At 43.1% G+C, this 17,295-nt stretch overlaps 2 protein-coding genes across 2 annotated transcripts; both read left to right on the plus strand.

Annotated features, from left to right (window-relative positions):
* The first annotated feature begins 459 nt into the window (after positions 1 to 459).
* LOC146512945 (gap junction delta-3 protein-like) lies at positions 460 to 3,934 on the plus strand. Its single transcript, XM_085170610.1, has one exon. The coding sequence runs from the start codon at positions 1,450 to 1,452 to the stop codon at positions 2,221 to 2,223; it is 774 nt and encodes a 257-aa protein (XP_085026736.1). The 5' UTR covers positions 460 to 1,449; the 3' UTR covers positions 2,224 to 3,934.
* Positions 3,935 to 13,725: 9,791 nt separating this feature from the next.
* On the plus strand, positions 13,726 to 16,811 carry LOC146512946 (gap junction delta-3 protein-like). Its single transcript, XM_085170609.1, has 2 exons — positions 13,726 to 14,731; positions 15,159 to 16,811. The coding sequence occupies exon 2, from the start codon at positions 15,372 to 15,374 to the stop codon at positions 16,221 to 16,223; it is 852 nt and encodes a 283-aa protein (XP_085026735.1). The 5' UTR covers positions 13,726 to 14,731; positions 15,159 to 15,371; the 3' UTR covers positions 16,224 to 16,811.
* The last annotated feature ends 484 nt before the right edge of the window (positions 16,812 to 17,295 follow it).

Here is a 17,295-nt window from a genome sequence, read left to right on the forward strand (position 1 = left end):
GCTTCTCTGGCTCCGGCCATGTTGTTTGATCTGAAGTTCAAAACTATGTTCTTACAGCTTTCAAACGACAGAGACTCTTACTGAATAAATGGAACAGAAATCTGTGTGACATAAAAAAAATCCAATTCACTGTTTCAAAATAAAGATTCTCATCATATCAAAGGGAAGAAAAAAAAGTCTTGTTTTAGGCTCATTTCCTCTTAGCTTCTCGAAATGTGTTGTGCACTCCGCTTGTTTGTGTTAATTGTACAGTAAGTTGGAAGTCGTGTCACGGGTTGATTGTGTGCTGTTTCATGTAACCTGTTAAATATTTTGCTTCTAGGTAATATTCATGTTGTATGTCGAGGGAGGAGCAGCCAACATTGGATGCGCTGGGTGTCATGACGACACAGCACTCAGAAATATCTACATGTAAGTAATGTTTTATTATCAAGGAGTATCTGGAGAATGTTGTGACTGTATTAAGGATGTAATGTAGAGGATGAGAGAGGATTAGCAAGAAGCAAGGGAGGGAAGCTATGAAGAGGATGAAGAGTGGAAAGGTCGTTAGTCTACATAACATACTTGTGTAGAGAGGCGAATGGAGTTTTAAACAGGTTTGGACAAGTGAGAGGACGACTGAGGAACAGAGAAGGGTGATTGTTTTTCCCTGATTGGTTATACCTCAAAAGTAGATGATATATAACTTAAAATGTTGCTGTTGTTTTTTCAATTAACTACTTCTTAAGTACTCAGTAATTAAGTTCTGATCAAATTTAGATGCCATATCCAGGGTCACAAAAGAAATTCTTTTTTACAGAGTTTAATCTAACAACTTAAAACCAAAAACAAAAAAATTGTTTTGATTCTGGTTCTTGCTGACTAAATTAAGAAACTACATGTATAATTTTTATATTTAACAAAACATGTCATGCTGTGATCAGGAAACGTGTTGGTACAACTTTAAAGATATTCTTCCATCCAGTAAAGGAAACTTTTTTTTAAAATACTCATCAAGATTTTGTCTTTCTTAAATAAACATACACAAAAAGAAAATCTATGCTCAACCTGTTTTGTCTTGGCAGAACAGACATCTCTAAAACATAGGTGAGTAGTTCAACCAGTCGGTATAAGACACATTTTCAATCCTACATTTGAGACAACACTACATCGGTAGACTCCACACTATTAGCTTGTTAGTTTCTTACAATTTCTTTGAGCTGATGTGTTAACTAAAGGCAACAGAAATTGAGAATTATTGTAGGCTTTTAGTTTAAGCCCACAGGACTCAGTCAACACCTAAGATGCAAATATCCTGAGCCCACTTTTGACCAGATTTAGTTTCACTTTGAGTGAAAGTCATGGATTGGAGATTATGATAACAAACATTCTGGTTTCATTCTTAAAACAAAGGTGGCGAATCTGAGACGGATCGGAGAACAAACCTCTGGACCTGACAATGCTGCAGCCATGGGTGAGTGGGGCTTCATCGGTGGATTCTTCGATGCCCTCCAGACCGAGTCGCCGATGCTGGGTCGTTTCTGGCTCGTCTTCATGCTGGTGTTTAGGATAGTTATCTTGGAAACCGTGGCCAGTGACATGTTTGAGGACGAGCAGGAGGAATTTACCTGTAACACCCTACAGCCAGGATGTAAGCAGGTGTGTTATGATGAGGCTTTCCCCATCTCCCAGTACAGATTCTGGGTGTTTCATATAGTCCTCATCGCTACACCTTCTCTGCTTTACCTCATATATGCAACACATCAGCATCACAAGAAAGCCAACAGCTCCTCATTGAGGAAAAAGACCAGCAGGGAGAACAGAGAAGAAAAAACTTTAAGGGCACTCTACATTATCACTCTGATCTTCCGCATAATGGCAGAAATCGGCTTCTTATTTGTCCAGTGGCGCCTCTACGGCTTCAAGATGGAGGCCCATTTTCCATGTAGTCGTTCTCCCTGCCCCCTAACAGTGGAGTGCTACACTTCTCGGCCTGCAGAGAAAACAATCTTCCTCCTCTTCTACTTTGCTGTAGGGGTGATATCAGCATTTTCCAGCATTGTGGAGATTCTCTACAGCTCCGGGAAGTGGTTTTGCTCAAATCAAAAGCACTTAGAACTAGATGACCAGTGTGACTGCGAGAACCTCCTCAACCACAAGCAAGAGAAGACAGAGGAGAAACCAGGAGAAAAGACAAGCAGTGTGCAAGTGAAGAAGGAATCAGTGAGAAGCACCTCCAGTTGAAAGGCCTCCAACACTGGGAACAGGACCAAGAGTCCAAGAGGAAAATATGTGAGTGGCTCGAGGCTTACAGTGTGAGAGGACTCTGAATCACACATGCTGCTATCACTGCATCCTCTCTTTCTATTATAAATTTGTGACACATTTCTAATTCCTTCGTGCTGTTTCACTGTTAACATTCCTTACAGTTAAGGAATTTTTCCATGGAACATATCACAAGGAAATGCTTAAGATCAGGAAACGAGCAAATGCAACAAAATGATAAGACGAATGCGAGGCATTGTTGACTTGTTGACACTGTTCTGGTAAACGATAAAATGCTGTAAACAGTTCAAGGAGGAAACATTTTCTGGATTACACTTGATAAACTTGTTTAACGCTGTTTTTTTTGGACCTGTTGCCCTTTTGTAGCTGGTCAGAGGCAGGAACTCTAACCCAGTTTTCTGGCTTTGTATCTTCTCTGGCAAGTTAGCTGCTAACAGAGAGATAGCTTATTTTTTAATGAATGACTTCAGACTAGCTTAACACATTTTCCAAAATAATAAATAAAAAACATCTTAAAGAGAAGAAAGTAATCAGGGGCACTGCAACTATACACATGGCTTTACACTTTATATGAGCAGGAGTGTTTGCTATACCCACACCTGTAGTTCAAGTAAAAAAGTGAAATCCATTACACATCTGTCTGAAATAATATTGGGTAAATTTCAGAGGTTGTTTAAGCATATTTATTTGCTTCTGGACACATTCCTGACCTGTAAAAACTGACAAATAATATAATAGTGGAATACACTGACTTGAAACACCGAACATGCAGGACTTGAGACACTCAAACCACCTGCACTTAATTAGTATGAAATGTATTTTTTTAAATGCATATATAACAAAAATAATTTAATAAAGTAATTACTTATTTGTGTGTGTCACACTGACAGGGATTCTGCCAGCCCTTCACCATGCTCAGGTCAGCAGGAACTTTATAAACTACATGTCTGTGAAGGTTCTCAGTCATCCAGGTCATCATAGTCTAAGGAGCTTAGAAAGAAAAGTGTCTGGACTTCTTTAAGTTGCTTGAAGACATTTCACCTCTTATCCGAGGAGCTTCTTCAGTTCTAGGGTCAAATGGTGGAGAGGTGTGAAAACGGGTGTGGGTCGCAATCAGCCAAGATTTCGGGTGAACTCATTGTGGAACCTAGCCCCACCCTATCATGTGATTTCCTGAGGTCAGAAGGCCCAGGATGTGAGTGGGTCTTAAGGCGTCTGGGAAGGGATCTCAAACTGGATTACCGATGGCAGACAGTTGGTGTCATAAACCACCGCCTCTCTTCAAAGAGGGTCGTTCACAGTGGACATAGATGGCTTCTTTCACTCCTCTTTCAAACAATCTGTCTTCTTAGTCCAAAATCTTTTGGACAGAGAGGACAGACGCCTTAACGCCCACTCACATCCTGGGCCTTCTGACCTCAGGAAATCACATGATAGGGGCTAGGTTCCACGATGAGTTCACCCAAAATCTTGGCTGACTGTGACCTACACCCGTTTTCACACCTTGGCTCATGTGATTAGGTAGAGGATCATTAGGGGCTCCATGTCCCTTTGGGGGGACACTCACACAGGGCTTAAATCTGGGACTCTCCACCATTTGACTTTAGAACTGAAGAAGCTTCTTGGATGAGAGGTGAAAGGTCTTCAAGCAACTTATAGAAGTCCAGATGCTTTTCTTTTCAAGCTTTGCCGGTTTTGTAGGTATATTAAACTGACTTTAATAAATATACATGTAGCCCGGATAGGAATTTGGGAGTAGATACTCATAATTCCCATGGACATAAACGCCACAGTAACATAAGGTGTTCACAGTTAAGTTTATGTGATGTAACTGTACCCTGAATGTAATTTGCCCTGTAATATGTCACAAGGTAAATACAGGTAATTAGAACAATGAAACTGTTATGTTAATCATAAAGTATTATTTTATGGTATGTAACTCTGAAGAGAGTTAAAGTATTGTTCAGAGTTCTAATTTTCTGGAGGCCCGTGAAGGTAGCACAGAACGGGACCTGTGATCGGTTGCAATGGAGGAGGAGAGGAAAACGGCATGGAGAGATGCACGAGGTTAGCTGAACAGATGTGAGAGACTCGGCTAGTTTACTGAGGTTAACTAGCACAAGAGAGTGCGTGTCTAGAAAGTTAACCGTGCGAGAGCTTTGCAACAGAGTGCGGGCGAAGTGACTTTTTGTTTCAACTGTCGCACCACCGTGAAAAAAACTGTGTTTCTAGCTACGACAGCCGAGGCTAAAGGCTAGCCCGGACTGCTTGGCTGCGCCGCGGAGGCAGCCGCTATGGACTGTCAGAGAGCTGGACAGTGACTGGCTAACGCGCTGTAGCAGAGACAGCATCGGGTCTGTAGGGAGAGCGGACAGTGGATTTATTTTGGACTGGTGAACGGCAACCTACCGAGCAACTGAACTGTAAGTTGGACTTTTGTGCTCATACTGGGGAGAAGAGGATTTTTCTCCATCGTCCGCTGGGAGCAGCAAACAGGCCTGCAACAAGTGTGAATGTGAGTGCGTGTGGGGCCCATGTGTGAATATTGTGTATCTAGTGGATTTATATAGCATATTTTGAGTGTATATTAGTGAGTCACTTACCAAGAGGTGATAACATAACTTGTGTTGTTTAACATAATGTCAAAGGGAATTATTTCGTTTACACAGCATGTTTCATTTGTTTATGAAGCTGAATATCATTTAAATTGAGTTAAGAAATGGGTGTGTTGTACATTACTTTTGCCAGCCCTTACATTCAGTAAACGTTTGGTTGGTGTTAAAGAGTTGTCTGGGGTTGATTCTTTTACTACTGGTTAAGTCTAACTTGCAGGCAAAGGTTTACTGATAGTTTCCCTGATTCCTGTCTATACCAGAACCATTTGTGGTATCTAGGCTGTAACGAACCTAACACCCCGCCTAGGGGGTCCAAACTGAGGTAAGTGGATTTAGACTCAGTATCACGGGTGGGGTGCTACATAAAATGGAGGCACCGCTGGGATAAAGACTGGTAGTAATTAGTATTAACTTGTGACCCAGACAACCCTTAAAGAGAGAGTGATTTGAAGTTATAGTAAGTTACAGCAGAGCAAAATCAGTTTGTGTTTGGTATTGTGTTACACTATACACATACAGTAAGATTCACACGCACCCAGCACCAAGAAATGGCTCAGTTACGGCACTGGTGTAAAGGAGAAGGCCTTAACCCTTCGCATGCCATACTACTTAGAGATGTTCCCGAGGACACAGAGATTGAAGTCATAGAAAGAACTCTGCAATCCATTAAAGTTCTTGGACGTGTGAAGGTTAGAGGACGTATGTATGATCCTCAGAGCAAGTGTTTGACCGTACTGTGTGAATGCAGAGAAAAGGTAAACACTAAAGCCATTCCTCTGGACATTCTAGCTGATGGCAGCAATTCACCCTGGAGAATCATCGGCCACTTAGAGGAGGAGGATGGTTCAGATGACCAGCTGGGTGCAGATGACTGGCAGGCATCTCAAACTGATTTGGGACCTGCCGCCACACTGCAGGCCTCCACTCCTGAAGCAATCATCAGAGCTGTTGGAGACCTTCTGCAAAATACCTCTAAGCCTGCCAGTGACAATAGCAGCTACAGGAGGTTGCGCACCTTCTCAGGGGTTGTTCCCACACCCCCAGGAGAGGAGCAGTTGGAGAACTGGATACTACAGGCTCGACTGATGATAGAGGAATATGATCGGCCTGACAGAGAGAAGAAAATCAGGATAATGGAAAGTGTAAAGGGTCCTGCGTTGGAGATTTTACAGGCTGTACGATTTAATAACCCTGAAGCGACACCTCAAGAATACATTGATGTGATTGAGAATACTTTTGACACACCAGAAACAGGAGAGGAACTCTATTTTGCCTTCCGAATGCTATGTCAACACAGAGGGGAGAAACTTTCTGAGTTTCTGGGAAGAATGGAGAGATCTCTGAGCAAGGTGGTCAAAAAGGGAGGTCTGTCTCCTGCCCTCATTGACAAAGCACGTCTTGATCAGCTCATTAAAGGTGCAACAGGGTCTGACCTGATGCTGTTAAGTTTGCGTTTAAGGGAACAAAAAGATAATCCCCCTACCTTTCTGCAGCTGTTAAATGAGGTCCGCATTGAAGAGGAGCATGAAGCTTCTCGGCGCAGACTTAACCTCAACAAAGTCGTGCATGTCAAAAGCGCTACTGTACCCACAGGGGCACACGTGGAAAATCTTAGACTTGAGATACAAGGTCTGAAAACCCAAGTCAATGAGCTCACCACTGCTGCAGGGGTGCCAGGTGTCCATTCACCTGGGGCAGCATCCACAAAGTATGCTGAAGCAGACAGCTTGGGAGAAGACAAAAACCTCCAAGCGTTAAAGAAAGAAGTGGTGAAGCTAAGAAAACAGATCTCTGTCATGTCAGTCAACCCCAGCACAGGGGTTGCGGTGCCCTCGCCCAGGCACCATGGTTCTCCCACGCACCCTCAGCAGGGAGCAAGAACACTCAGAGATCCCAGTCACTTTTTCTGTTATCGCTGCGGGGAGGATGGGCACATCTCTACCAAGTGTAAGGCTCCAGAAAACTACCCTAAAGTGATACAGAAATTCATTCAGGCTCAACGGAAGCAGGGAGAAAGTAATAAAACTCCCAGTTCTGCAAAAGAACCGAACACCACCAATGTAGGTGTTAACCGGAGTGTTGTCAATGTCAGGACGCCTAGTTTCCCTGAAGGTCTGGTAGGGCCACCCTCCACAGCCGGTGTGAAGGTAGATGGTGTACCTTGCACTGCTCTCTTAGACAGTGGCTCTCAGGTGACCATCATTTTTGACAGCTGGTATTCAAAACACTTGTCTCATGTGCCTTTACGCTCTGTTACGGGCCTAGATATTTGGGGCCTAAGTGAATCAGAGACCAGCTATCCTTACAGGGGGTACATTCAAATTGAATTGGAATTCCCTGAAGAAACACGAGAGAAAGTTGAGACTATCCCAGTCCTCGCTTTGGTGTGCCCAGACCCTCGGTGCTCAGATACCATACCTGTCTTGGTGGGCACCAATGTTCATAAAATCAGACCCATTTCTACAACTGGAAAGAAAGTGAGAGTGGAGAATGTTTGCTCTGCCAAAGTGAATGTTCAGCAGCCTCAGAACCTACCTACTATTATGTCTGAGTCTGCCAAGGATGATGACAGTCCAGTAGCTAACGTTAAGTGGACTGGTCCTGGCCCACTGGTCATTCCAGCTGGGAAAGAACATATAGCTGTATGTAAAGTTAAAGACATCCACACCATTGGAGACAGCATCCTCATTACAGAACGGGCAGCTTCACATGCCCTTCCCCCAAGTGTGCTTGTACAGCCAACCGTATTGTTCTCAAAGATGCTTGATAGAGACAAGTTTCTGGTGCTCATGCGCAACCAGTCACTAAAAGACACTGCCATTCCCATGGGCACTGTGGTTGCACACCTGCATGTAGCTGATATAGTGACTGATGTCCCAGGCCCAAACACAAAAGCTTCTACTAAGCTTGACCCATCTCTGTTTAATTTTGGGGACTCTCCTATACCAGCTGAATGGAAACAGAGGCTTAGTCAGAAACTTGCAGAGAGAGGCAAAGTTTTCTCGACGGAGGAATGGGATGTGGGTTTGGCTAAAGGAGTGCAACATCACATCCGTCTAGCTGACCATACCCCCTTCCGAGAGCGGTCCCGCCGTGTTGCCCCAGCTGATCTGGATGACTTACGCCGCCACCTGCAAGGACTTTTGGCAGCGGGGATAATAAAAGAATCAAGGAGTCCCTATGCTTCCCCCATTGTCTTGGCACGAAAGAAAACGGGGCGGTTGCGCATGTGTGTGGACTATCGGACCCTGAATCGCAGAACTGTCCCTGACCAATACACAGTTCCTCGCATTGACGAGGCGTTGGACTGTTTGTCTGGCAGCAGGTGGTTCTCTGTCTTGGATTTGCATAGTGGATACTACCAAATTCCCATGGCAGAAGAGGACAAGGAGAAGACTGCTTTCATATGTCCTTTGGGATTCTTTCAATTTGAGAGGATGCCCCAGGGGATAACAGGAGCCCCCGCGACCTTTCAAAGAGTAATGGAGAAAGCAGTGGGAGACATGCACATGATTGAGGTCATAGTGTACCTTGACGATTTGATCGTTTTCGGAAGAACTTTGGAAGAACATGAGCAGAGACTAATCAAAGTTCTTGACAGACTGGAAGAGACTGGCCTTAAATTGTCCATTGACAAATGTCAGTTCTGCAGGCCACAGGTGACATATGTTGGACACATAGTGTCAGAGAAAGGGATTGCCACTGACCCAAGCAAAGTTGAGGCGGTAGCTCGCTGGAAGCAACCCACCGATCTCCCATCACTGCAGTCTTTCCTAGGGTTCTGTGGGTATTACCGTCGCTTCATAAAGGACTACTCCATCATTGTCAAGCCGTTAACCGAACTATGTAAAGGTTACCCACCAACTCAGAAAGGAAAGAGAGCTGTCAGAGTCCCAGAAAAGACCTACCATCGGGTAAATGAACCGTTTGGGGACAGGTGGGATGCTGCATGTACAGAGGCTTTCCAGAACATTATACATTCTCTTACAAATGCACCTGTTCTGGCATTCGCAGACCCAACCAAGCCTTATGTGTTGCACATTGATGCTAGCCTTCAGGGGTTGGGTGCTGTGCTTAACCAAGAACACCCAGAAGGGCTGCGACCTGTTGCATTTGCTAGCCGAAAGCTTAGCTCATCAGAGAAAAACTACCCCGTGCACCAGCTTGAGTTTTTGGCGTTGAAGTGGGCTGTAGTTGACAAGTTTCACGACTACCTGTACGGAGCACAGTTCACGGTGAGGACGGATAACAATCCCCTCACATATATCCTCACCACTGCCAAGCTCAATGCCACTGGGCATCGGTGGTTAGCTGCTCTTGCCACTTACGATTTCACTCTCCAGTACCGACCTGGAAGCAGCAACATTGATGCTGACGCGTTATCGCGCAACCCCTTACCAACAGACGACACTGATTGGCAAACTCTGCCCTTGGACAGTGTCAAAGCTCTGTGTAAGCAGATCTCCTGTAGAAAGTCAGCAGGAGGAGGGACAGTCAGCTTTGCTGAATCTTTAGGGGTTTCCCCTGAGGCACTCCCAGAGTGTTTTGTTTTTCCCACTCATCTTGACTACGGGTGTTTGACCCAGATAAGCAAAGCCGAGCTTATCAAAGCACAAGACAATGATCCAGTGATCGCTCCTGTAAAGAAATCCATGAATGGAGCGATTCCCTTTACTTTCGATAAAGACTCCAATGCAGAAGCCATGTTGCTTCAAAGAGAGGCAAACAAGTTGGCAATCACTGATGGAGTACTCTACCGGAAAGTACAGAGACAACCTGGAAAGGAAATACATCAGCTTGTACTACCCCGAGAGCATGTTGCCATGGTGCTTAGATCACTTCATGATGAGTCAGGTCACCTGGGGGTGGACAAGACTGTGGAGCTCATACGAGACCGATTCTACTGGCCTAGGATGAGTGCAGAAGTTGAGCAATACATAAGGAACTGTGGGAGATGTGTTGCACGTAAAGCACCTACACAACGAGCTGCACCATTGAACCAGATCACCAGTAGTGGGCCACTAGATCTCGTGTGTATTGATTTTCTATCCCTAGAGCCAGACTCTCAGGGATATGCTAACGTTCTGGTAGTGACTGATCACTTTACCAGATATGCACAAGCTTTTCCAGCTAAAGACCAAAAAGCCTCCACAGTAGCCAAGATTCTCTGTGAGCGGTACTTTGTACATTATGGACTTCTAGCCCAGATACATTCCGACCAGGGACGTGATTTCGAGAGTAAGCTGATCCACGACCTTCTGAGAGTGTTGGGAATCCGGAAATCCCGGACAACGCCTTATCATCCCCAGGGAGATCCACAGCCAGAGAGATTTAACCGGACGTTACTTTCCATGCTGGGAACCTTGGATCTCAAGAAGAAACAGGCGTGGAATCAGTCCATTAGTCATTTGGTACACGCGTACAATTGTACACAGAACGAAGCAACTGGGTACTCACCCTACCTGCTTATGTTTGGCAGGGAGGCCCGGCTGCCTGTGGACATCTGTTTCGGAACCAACAACCAGACACACAGCAGTCTGACACATCACCAGTACATAGCTAAGCTGAAAGCTGATTTGCAACAAGCTTACCGGCTAGCGACAGAGGCTGCTGACAAAAGTCATCAAAGAAACAAGAAAGCACATGACAAGCATGTGAAAGAACAGACCTTGGCACCAGGAGACCGGGTGTTGCTAAAGAATTTTGGTGTCACTGGAAAGCACAAGTTGAAGAATAAGTGGAGAACTGCACCCTATGTTGTGCTTGACAAAATGCCCTGCCTACCAGTATACAGAGTGAAACCTGAGAAGGGACTGGGGGTAGAGAAAACGGTGCACCGTAACCACTTACTACCCATAGGGTATCTAGTGAGAATACACTTATTCATTTGTTGTACTTTTTAGACCATTTTGATGGAGACAGTTATTAACCTCTGTGTCATGCAGTGTTGGGACTAACGCGTTATTAAGTAACGCGTTACAGTAACTACGTTATTATTGTGGTAACGAGCACGGTAACTAGTTATTATGCCAAAATCAGGAACGCGTTAGTCGTTACTGGGATTTAGATAGGGTCGTTACTCGTTACTTCATGTGGTGGCTATCGCGGAGCTTCCACAGATTCTGTAACATTAGCAAGTGGTGGAGGCCAGCAGGTGGATGAGGGAAAGGGGACGCAGAAGGAAAAGAGACCCGAGGCGGCCGCCGGTCCAAGTGTGAACTGAACTTCAGGTAAGAAGTTATGACCTGCAGGCTATCCGAGTCAGATATAAACCAAGTTTAGGTGGAGTTTATTTTCATTATTCTGACTTTTTCCGTACTGCGTACTAGCTAGCATGACGGAGTTTCTATACAGCTGGGTGGGTGCTATGAAGTTAATGATGTTGAACTTTATTTTGTTCATAAGTTATTAGAGTTGCCAACCGTCCCGTCTGGTATTCAGAGAAAATATTACGCGTTTCTTATTGAGGTGAAAAGGAACAGTTTGTCCCGTAATTCAGCTACAATGAAAAAGACACAAAGTGGGAGTTATTCTGTGTCTTTGCTGCACAGCTGCCTCTTCTTCTTTCATTCTCTCCCCTCTCTCTCCTGTTTCTACTTCAATCATGAAAACTGATCAATGATCAGCTGATCGGCTCTCTTGTTTGTTTATCGCCCACTTTGCGCAAGAAACAGGAAACCAGCCAATGTCGCGTTAAACAACAGCAGCACGTTTAAGCTTGATCAGCAGTTGTTAGAATTTATTTAATATTAATTTCTAGTATCAGCTGATGTTTGCTGGAGCCACAGCTGCAAAAAAGCTGCTGGTCATGATGTCGGTTTGGTTATCTGGTGAGAGGGAAACATGAAGATGAAACCAGGAGATGTCCTTACTGAATCATCAGAGCTGAAAAGGTGATGGAGAAACAGGTTTACCTTTTAGGTGACATGAATGAGTTGAAGGGAAGTTATGAACTGTTTCTGAGAGACAGATAACCCCAAGATCCTTTTTTAGGTAGCTGACAGCTGGTAACTGTGCAGGTGTGGATCTAGCAAAGTTTTGCCAGGGGGGCCAGGTAGGGCATTAACAGGGAGAGGTGGGCACAAAGAAATACTTTTCTTTCTTATTCTCATTTAAAATGTCTAGCTTTTAAAAAATAATTATCTCAATCTTACAATAAACGATTGATAGATTGATGCATATATACCATCAAAACAGTGTACATCACTGTCACAACAGCGTTTGTTTTCATTCAAAGGCTTTATGATTTTTCCTGTAATGGTGGGCCGGTCTCTAGTCAAAACGCTCGGGCCGATTTTTTGTCCCAGTCCAGCCCTGTATGCAGCTCATCTGCAGTCTGGTGTTACCTACATCTTCCTATTCAGAAGGCAGAATTTCCGAGTTCTGAGTACAATCAAAGCACCACGACTGCAGTTTTTGTGTTGGATGTAAAAGGCGCACATGACGCTGTGACGTAGGCTAGAATCATGGCAGGGGTCAATGATGGTCCAGGCGTGGGATTTCTCTCGTGGAAATATGCACATTATCTTTTCCTTTCTATTGGTAGGTGGCACAGTGCACTTGTGGCAAGTAAGCAAGCTAGAAGACTGGCAAAGTTATGGAAGCAACACATTAACAAGAGAATTCTGAGTAAAACCGAAGTTACTTTCCCTAGTAACTAGTTACTTTGAAAGTAACGAGTAACTTGAAGTAACTGAGTTACTTTTGATAGAAGTAACTAGTAATGTAACTAAGTTACTATTTTAAAGTAACTTACCCAACACTGGTGTCATGTAACATCTGTGTGGCAGGCAAGGTAGAACCCACACACAGGACTCGGAGACAAGGGAATAAACTAAAGGAGGCAGCTTCATTTGCTGTAACAAGAAACTGTAAAACAAAAAATACAAAAATGCAGGCCAGGAGGAAATCAGGAAACTGTAAAACTTGGAACTTGAAACTAGGGATAAACAAAGGAACCACGACAAATTGGGATGATGTGACAACGAGCAGAGGTAGACTGAGTAGAGTTAGAATTTCGTTCAGGATAACGAGAGGATGGGCAACAGAAGGGAACACAGCTAGAACTAATGCAGACTAAAGAGACAGAGAAAGGAACACTGAACAAGACACACACGAGATGAGGTACTGTCAAAATAAAACAGGAAGTGACACACACTGAGTCAAAGACAATGAAATGTGAATTTGGCACTGAGACCAGGGTGGAGGTGAGCACGAGGGACACAGGGAAGGAAACAAAGATACAAGAGAACATCACACTTTTACATTACACTGCGCTTTGTGGTCAAGATGACAGAAGAGAAGCTGAGGGAGGCTGAGGCTGCCTACATAAAGTCTTCAAGCTTCAGAGCTCCCTCACCTGCAACTCTGTGGTAACGACTGCCACTTATTTGCACACATTCACAGCAGGATGAATAAAGTCTTTGGGTGCTTTTCAATGAAATCCCAAGAATTTATTTACATATTTCCAAAACCTGTGAAACATCAACATTTTTCCCTTTGTTTTTCAAGTTCTATTTAGCCATGTGGGCAGCCAGAAAAAGTCTGTGCAGGATGTCCTCAAAAATATCTTTGACTTACAGATGAAGTAATTTGTGCTGAGAGGACAGGTTGGCAGGCGTCCTGGGAGCAGAGAGTGCCAAGGTTTAAGTGGTTTTTATGTTTGTTTTTTCTCCATATCCAGTCATAAGTGCATCTTGTTATTCACATATGAAAGTACAACTGTAGTGTCCATGTGGCACAGTCATATAAACATTGTTACATATGTTTTGCAAATTTTAGTTTGCATGCTTTCAACAACATGATCCTGAAAACCAGGTGCTTAGTCTCGCACGGTTATTAGAGCACAGCACTCAAAAGCATTGACTGTCATAAATAGGTTATGACATCAGTAAAATAACAGATTGCAATTTAGATTTTTGTTAAAGTTCACAAAGAAACACATTGCTTATGTGCAGCAGCATTAAAGATGAGCGAGGAGACCATTCTTCACTTCAAAACTCCTACCAAGAATGATAAATTATGTGTTTGTTTGATGAATTTTAAGAGAAGATAAAGGTTATGTTACAATACACACAACCTATAAGAAGATGGCTTAAATAATTGGAAAGACTCAGTAAGTTAAAACTAACTCTATTAAATAGGAAAAATAAAGGGACTCTGTTCTATAATCCACTTGTTAGTGTTTCGCCTTTACCTGTAAATATTTTTGGCTGGTCATGTTATACCTTTAAAAAACACAATATTGACTTGCTTACATTAATTATATGGTTTATTTGAAGTTGTGTTGCTATTACTGTGTTACTATTGTGTCCTGTTTCATGTCACTTGCCACATATTTTTCCTCCAGAATCAGAGCTCTGTAGAAATATTTAAATATTTACGTGGGGGGAAACAAATAATATTTTGTTGTAACTTCAGCAGACAGCACAGCTCGAGTTTCATACCATTAACATGTTTGTTTTAAACCTTAAACTTCTTTTAAAAGCTTGTCGATGCCAAACTACTGGAACATTTCTATAGCTAGCAAAGCCTGAACTGAAAACCAGTGAGCTCTTTTGATTTTGGTGATAGCTGACTAAATGAAGAGGAAAAACATTCCCAATTTTTCTTTTTACATGCAGCCTCTCATGTGGTTACCAGGGAAACTGGTGGACCAACTTAAAAGAGATATTTCCTGCCATTTAGGAAATGCTCATCAAGAGTTTGCCTTTCTTGGATAAACACCTTCTGTCTGGGGCTGGATGGACACTGATTAGGACGTAGCAGGAATTTCCTGACAACTGTTGCCGCCCTTTCAATCATAAGTGCCAGCCAGCCTTAGGAACATGGCACTTTGGAGAGAGCTAAGGGTGAGTATACTATAAGATCGTGTGGGCATGAGAATTGACCATTTTTTATCTGGTTTATCTGAGCGTATACATGGTAGGAGAATTTTAAGGGGGGTAGGTCACGCATTTGTCTAGATACTGCCGATTAAATCCTAAATCAAATGTGTGCTCAACCTTTTTTTATTGTGGCAGCACATGTGTCTCTGACTGAGCAGTTCAACCAGCCTGTATATGTCAATGAGAGTCAGCCTTTAGTAATCGAAATCATTTACAAATCCTGTATTCTGCAAAACTGCATTATTATACTCTACAATTTAAGTTTGTCAGCTTCCTGGAAGTTCTTTGAAATATTACGCTAACTGAAAGCAAAAGAAATATAGAGATTTATTGTAGGCTGGTGATATTGTTTGATTCCTTTAGTGATGTCCTTGAATTACTGTCTTTGCAGGAATATGAACTCAATCAACCTAAAGTGCAAAAACTATGAACCCACTTCTTTTGATCACTTTTATTGGGTTTAGTTTCACTGTGAGTCATATATGGGAGATTATAACAAGAATTTTAGTTTAGTGTTTTTAAACAAAGGCAGCGTTTGCTCTAAGACAGACAGGTGAACAAGCCTCCAGACTTAAAAGAAGCCAGACCTGACAGTGCCGCAGTCATGGGTGAGTGGGGCTTCATCGGTGGATTCTTCGATGCCCTCCAGACACAATCCCCGATGCTGGGCCGTTTCTGGCTCTTCCTCATGCTGGTGTTTAGGATAGTGATCCTGGGAACTGTGGCCAGTGACATGTTTGAGGACGAGCAGGCGGAATTTATCTGTAACACCCTACAGCCAGGATGTAAGCAGGTGTGTTATGATGAGGCTTTCCCCATCTCCCAGTACAGATTCTGGGTGTTTCATATAGTCCTCATCGCTACACCTTCTCTGCTTTTCCTCGTGTATGCCACACACCAACATAACAAGAGTGCTAACCCACCCCCATCAAGTAAAAGGTGGAGCAGCGAGAACAGAGAAGAAAAAGCTTTAAGGAGGCTTTACATTATCACTGTGATCTTCCGCTTGGTGGCAGAAATTGTCTTTCTATTTACCCAGTGGTATCTCTACGGCTTTGAGGTAAAAGCCTATTTTGAATGTAGTCGTTCTCCCTGCCCCCTGACAGTGAAGTGCTACACCTCCCGGCCTGCAGAGAAGACAATCTTTCTCTTCTTCTACTTTATTGTAGGGGTGATATCAGCATTTTCCAGCTTTTTTGAGCTTCTTTACAGCTCTCGAAAGTGGTTTTGCTCAAACGACGAGGACAAAATCTACTACTGTGACTGTGAGAACCTCCACAACCTCAAGCAAGAGGAGACACAGGAGAAATCGGGAGGAAAGACGTTGTCAGAGAGCACAGCCAGCAGTGTGAAAGTGAAGAAGGGATCGGTGAGGAGCAGCTCCGGTCGAAAGGTCTATTGCAAGTGCAAGAGTCCAAGAGGAAAATATGTGAGAAGGAAGATGCTTATGGTGTGAGATGACTCTGCAGTAGCACATGCTGCAATCAAAGCATCCTCCTTTTTCTATTTTAAACTCACAACTACATTTCTAATTCCATTTCACTTGAAAGAATTTCCCTTTTTAGGAGTTTTTACACACTTCACAAAAAATGCGTGGAAGCTGACCCATCCAACTTCAGGAAATGAGTAAAGACAACACAGATAATAAGAAGGACAAGAAGGATGCATGTGAGACATTGTTGACTTGTTCGTTCTGGTGACTGATTAAAGGCTTAAAGGAGGACTTTCTGGAATGTACTTGATAACACTTGGTTAAGACTGATTGCATTTTGTGTTTGTGTTGTACCCACTTTAAAGGATAAATCCGCCCTGAGGCAGTGTGTGAAGATTAATTTATTTAAGCAGGTCTGGAAAGTGAAGTAAGGCTTTGTAAATGGAGGCATCTGTCTCTATCCAATCTGTAATGTTGGATTTATTTCAACATAGGGTGACCAAATTCCCAGCAAAGTAAATGTGAAGACAAAGTGAGATGCTGGGAAGTAGTCTGAAATTTTCGTGTCTACTTTAAAAATATAAATACACCAAATTCTGCACGTTATCGCTTCCCTTCTGTTTCAAATGCCAGACTTCAGAAAAGTGCACAACCAGCAGTACTAGTCAAAATGTGTGGCATTGTCTCAAGATGTGGGAGTGGGGTACAAGGAATAAAGTCGCACATAAAGAGGGACGTCTGGTCACCCTGTTTTTCAGGGGTTTTTTTCTCTGTGTTTTTTGAGTTTCTGACAGAGATTTAAGAGTTTCTATAACTGTCAGGGGGCTGGGTCTCCATTTTCACTTCTGTTGTATTTTTGAGTTCTTATGTTATATTGAAATAGTGTTACGTTCTATTATTATTATTAGTTTGTCTGAGATGAATTTTAGTTAATATTTCCATACCCCTTGGTTTATATATCATGTTTCCTGTCCAGTCTGTCATGTGTTTCATCTCTGTGTGTCCACATTGTAACGTTTGTGTGTCATGTCTACGTTTTATTATGTTTCCTGTTTTATTTCAAAAGTCTCGTGTTTCCGTGTTCAGCGTGTTTAGT

This window comes from Neolamprologus multifasciatus, chromosome 8 (genome assembly GCF_963576455.1).
Source record: "Neolamprologus multifasciatus chromosome 8, fNeoMul1.2, whole genome shotgun sequence".
NCBI classification, from domain to species: domain Eukaryota; kingdom Metazoa; phylum Chordata; class Actinopteri; order Cichliformes; family Cichlidae; genus Neolamprologus; species Neolamprologus multifasciatus.

What these genes read in the sequence shown, in the direction of transcription:
- LOC146512945 (XM_085170610.1), top strand. Translation starts at nt 1,450, where the DNA reads ATGGGTGAGTGGGGCTTCATCGGTGGATTCTTCGATGCCCTCCAGACC.
- LOC146512946 (XM_085170609.1), top strand. Translation starts at nt 15,372, where the DNA reads ATGGGTGAGTGGGGCTTCATCGGTGGATTCTTCGATGCCCTCCAGACA.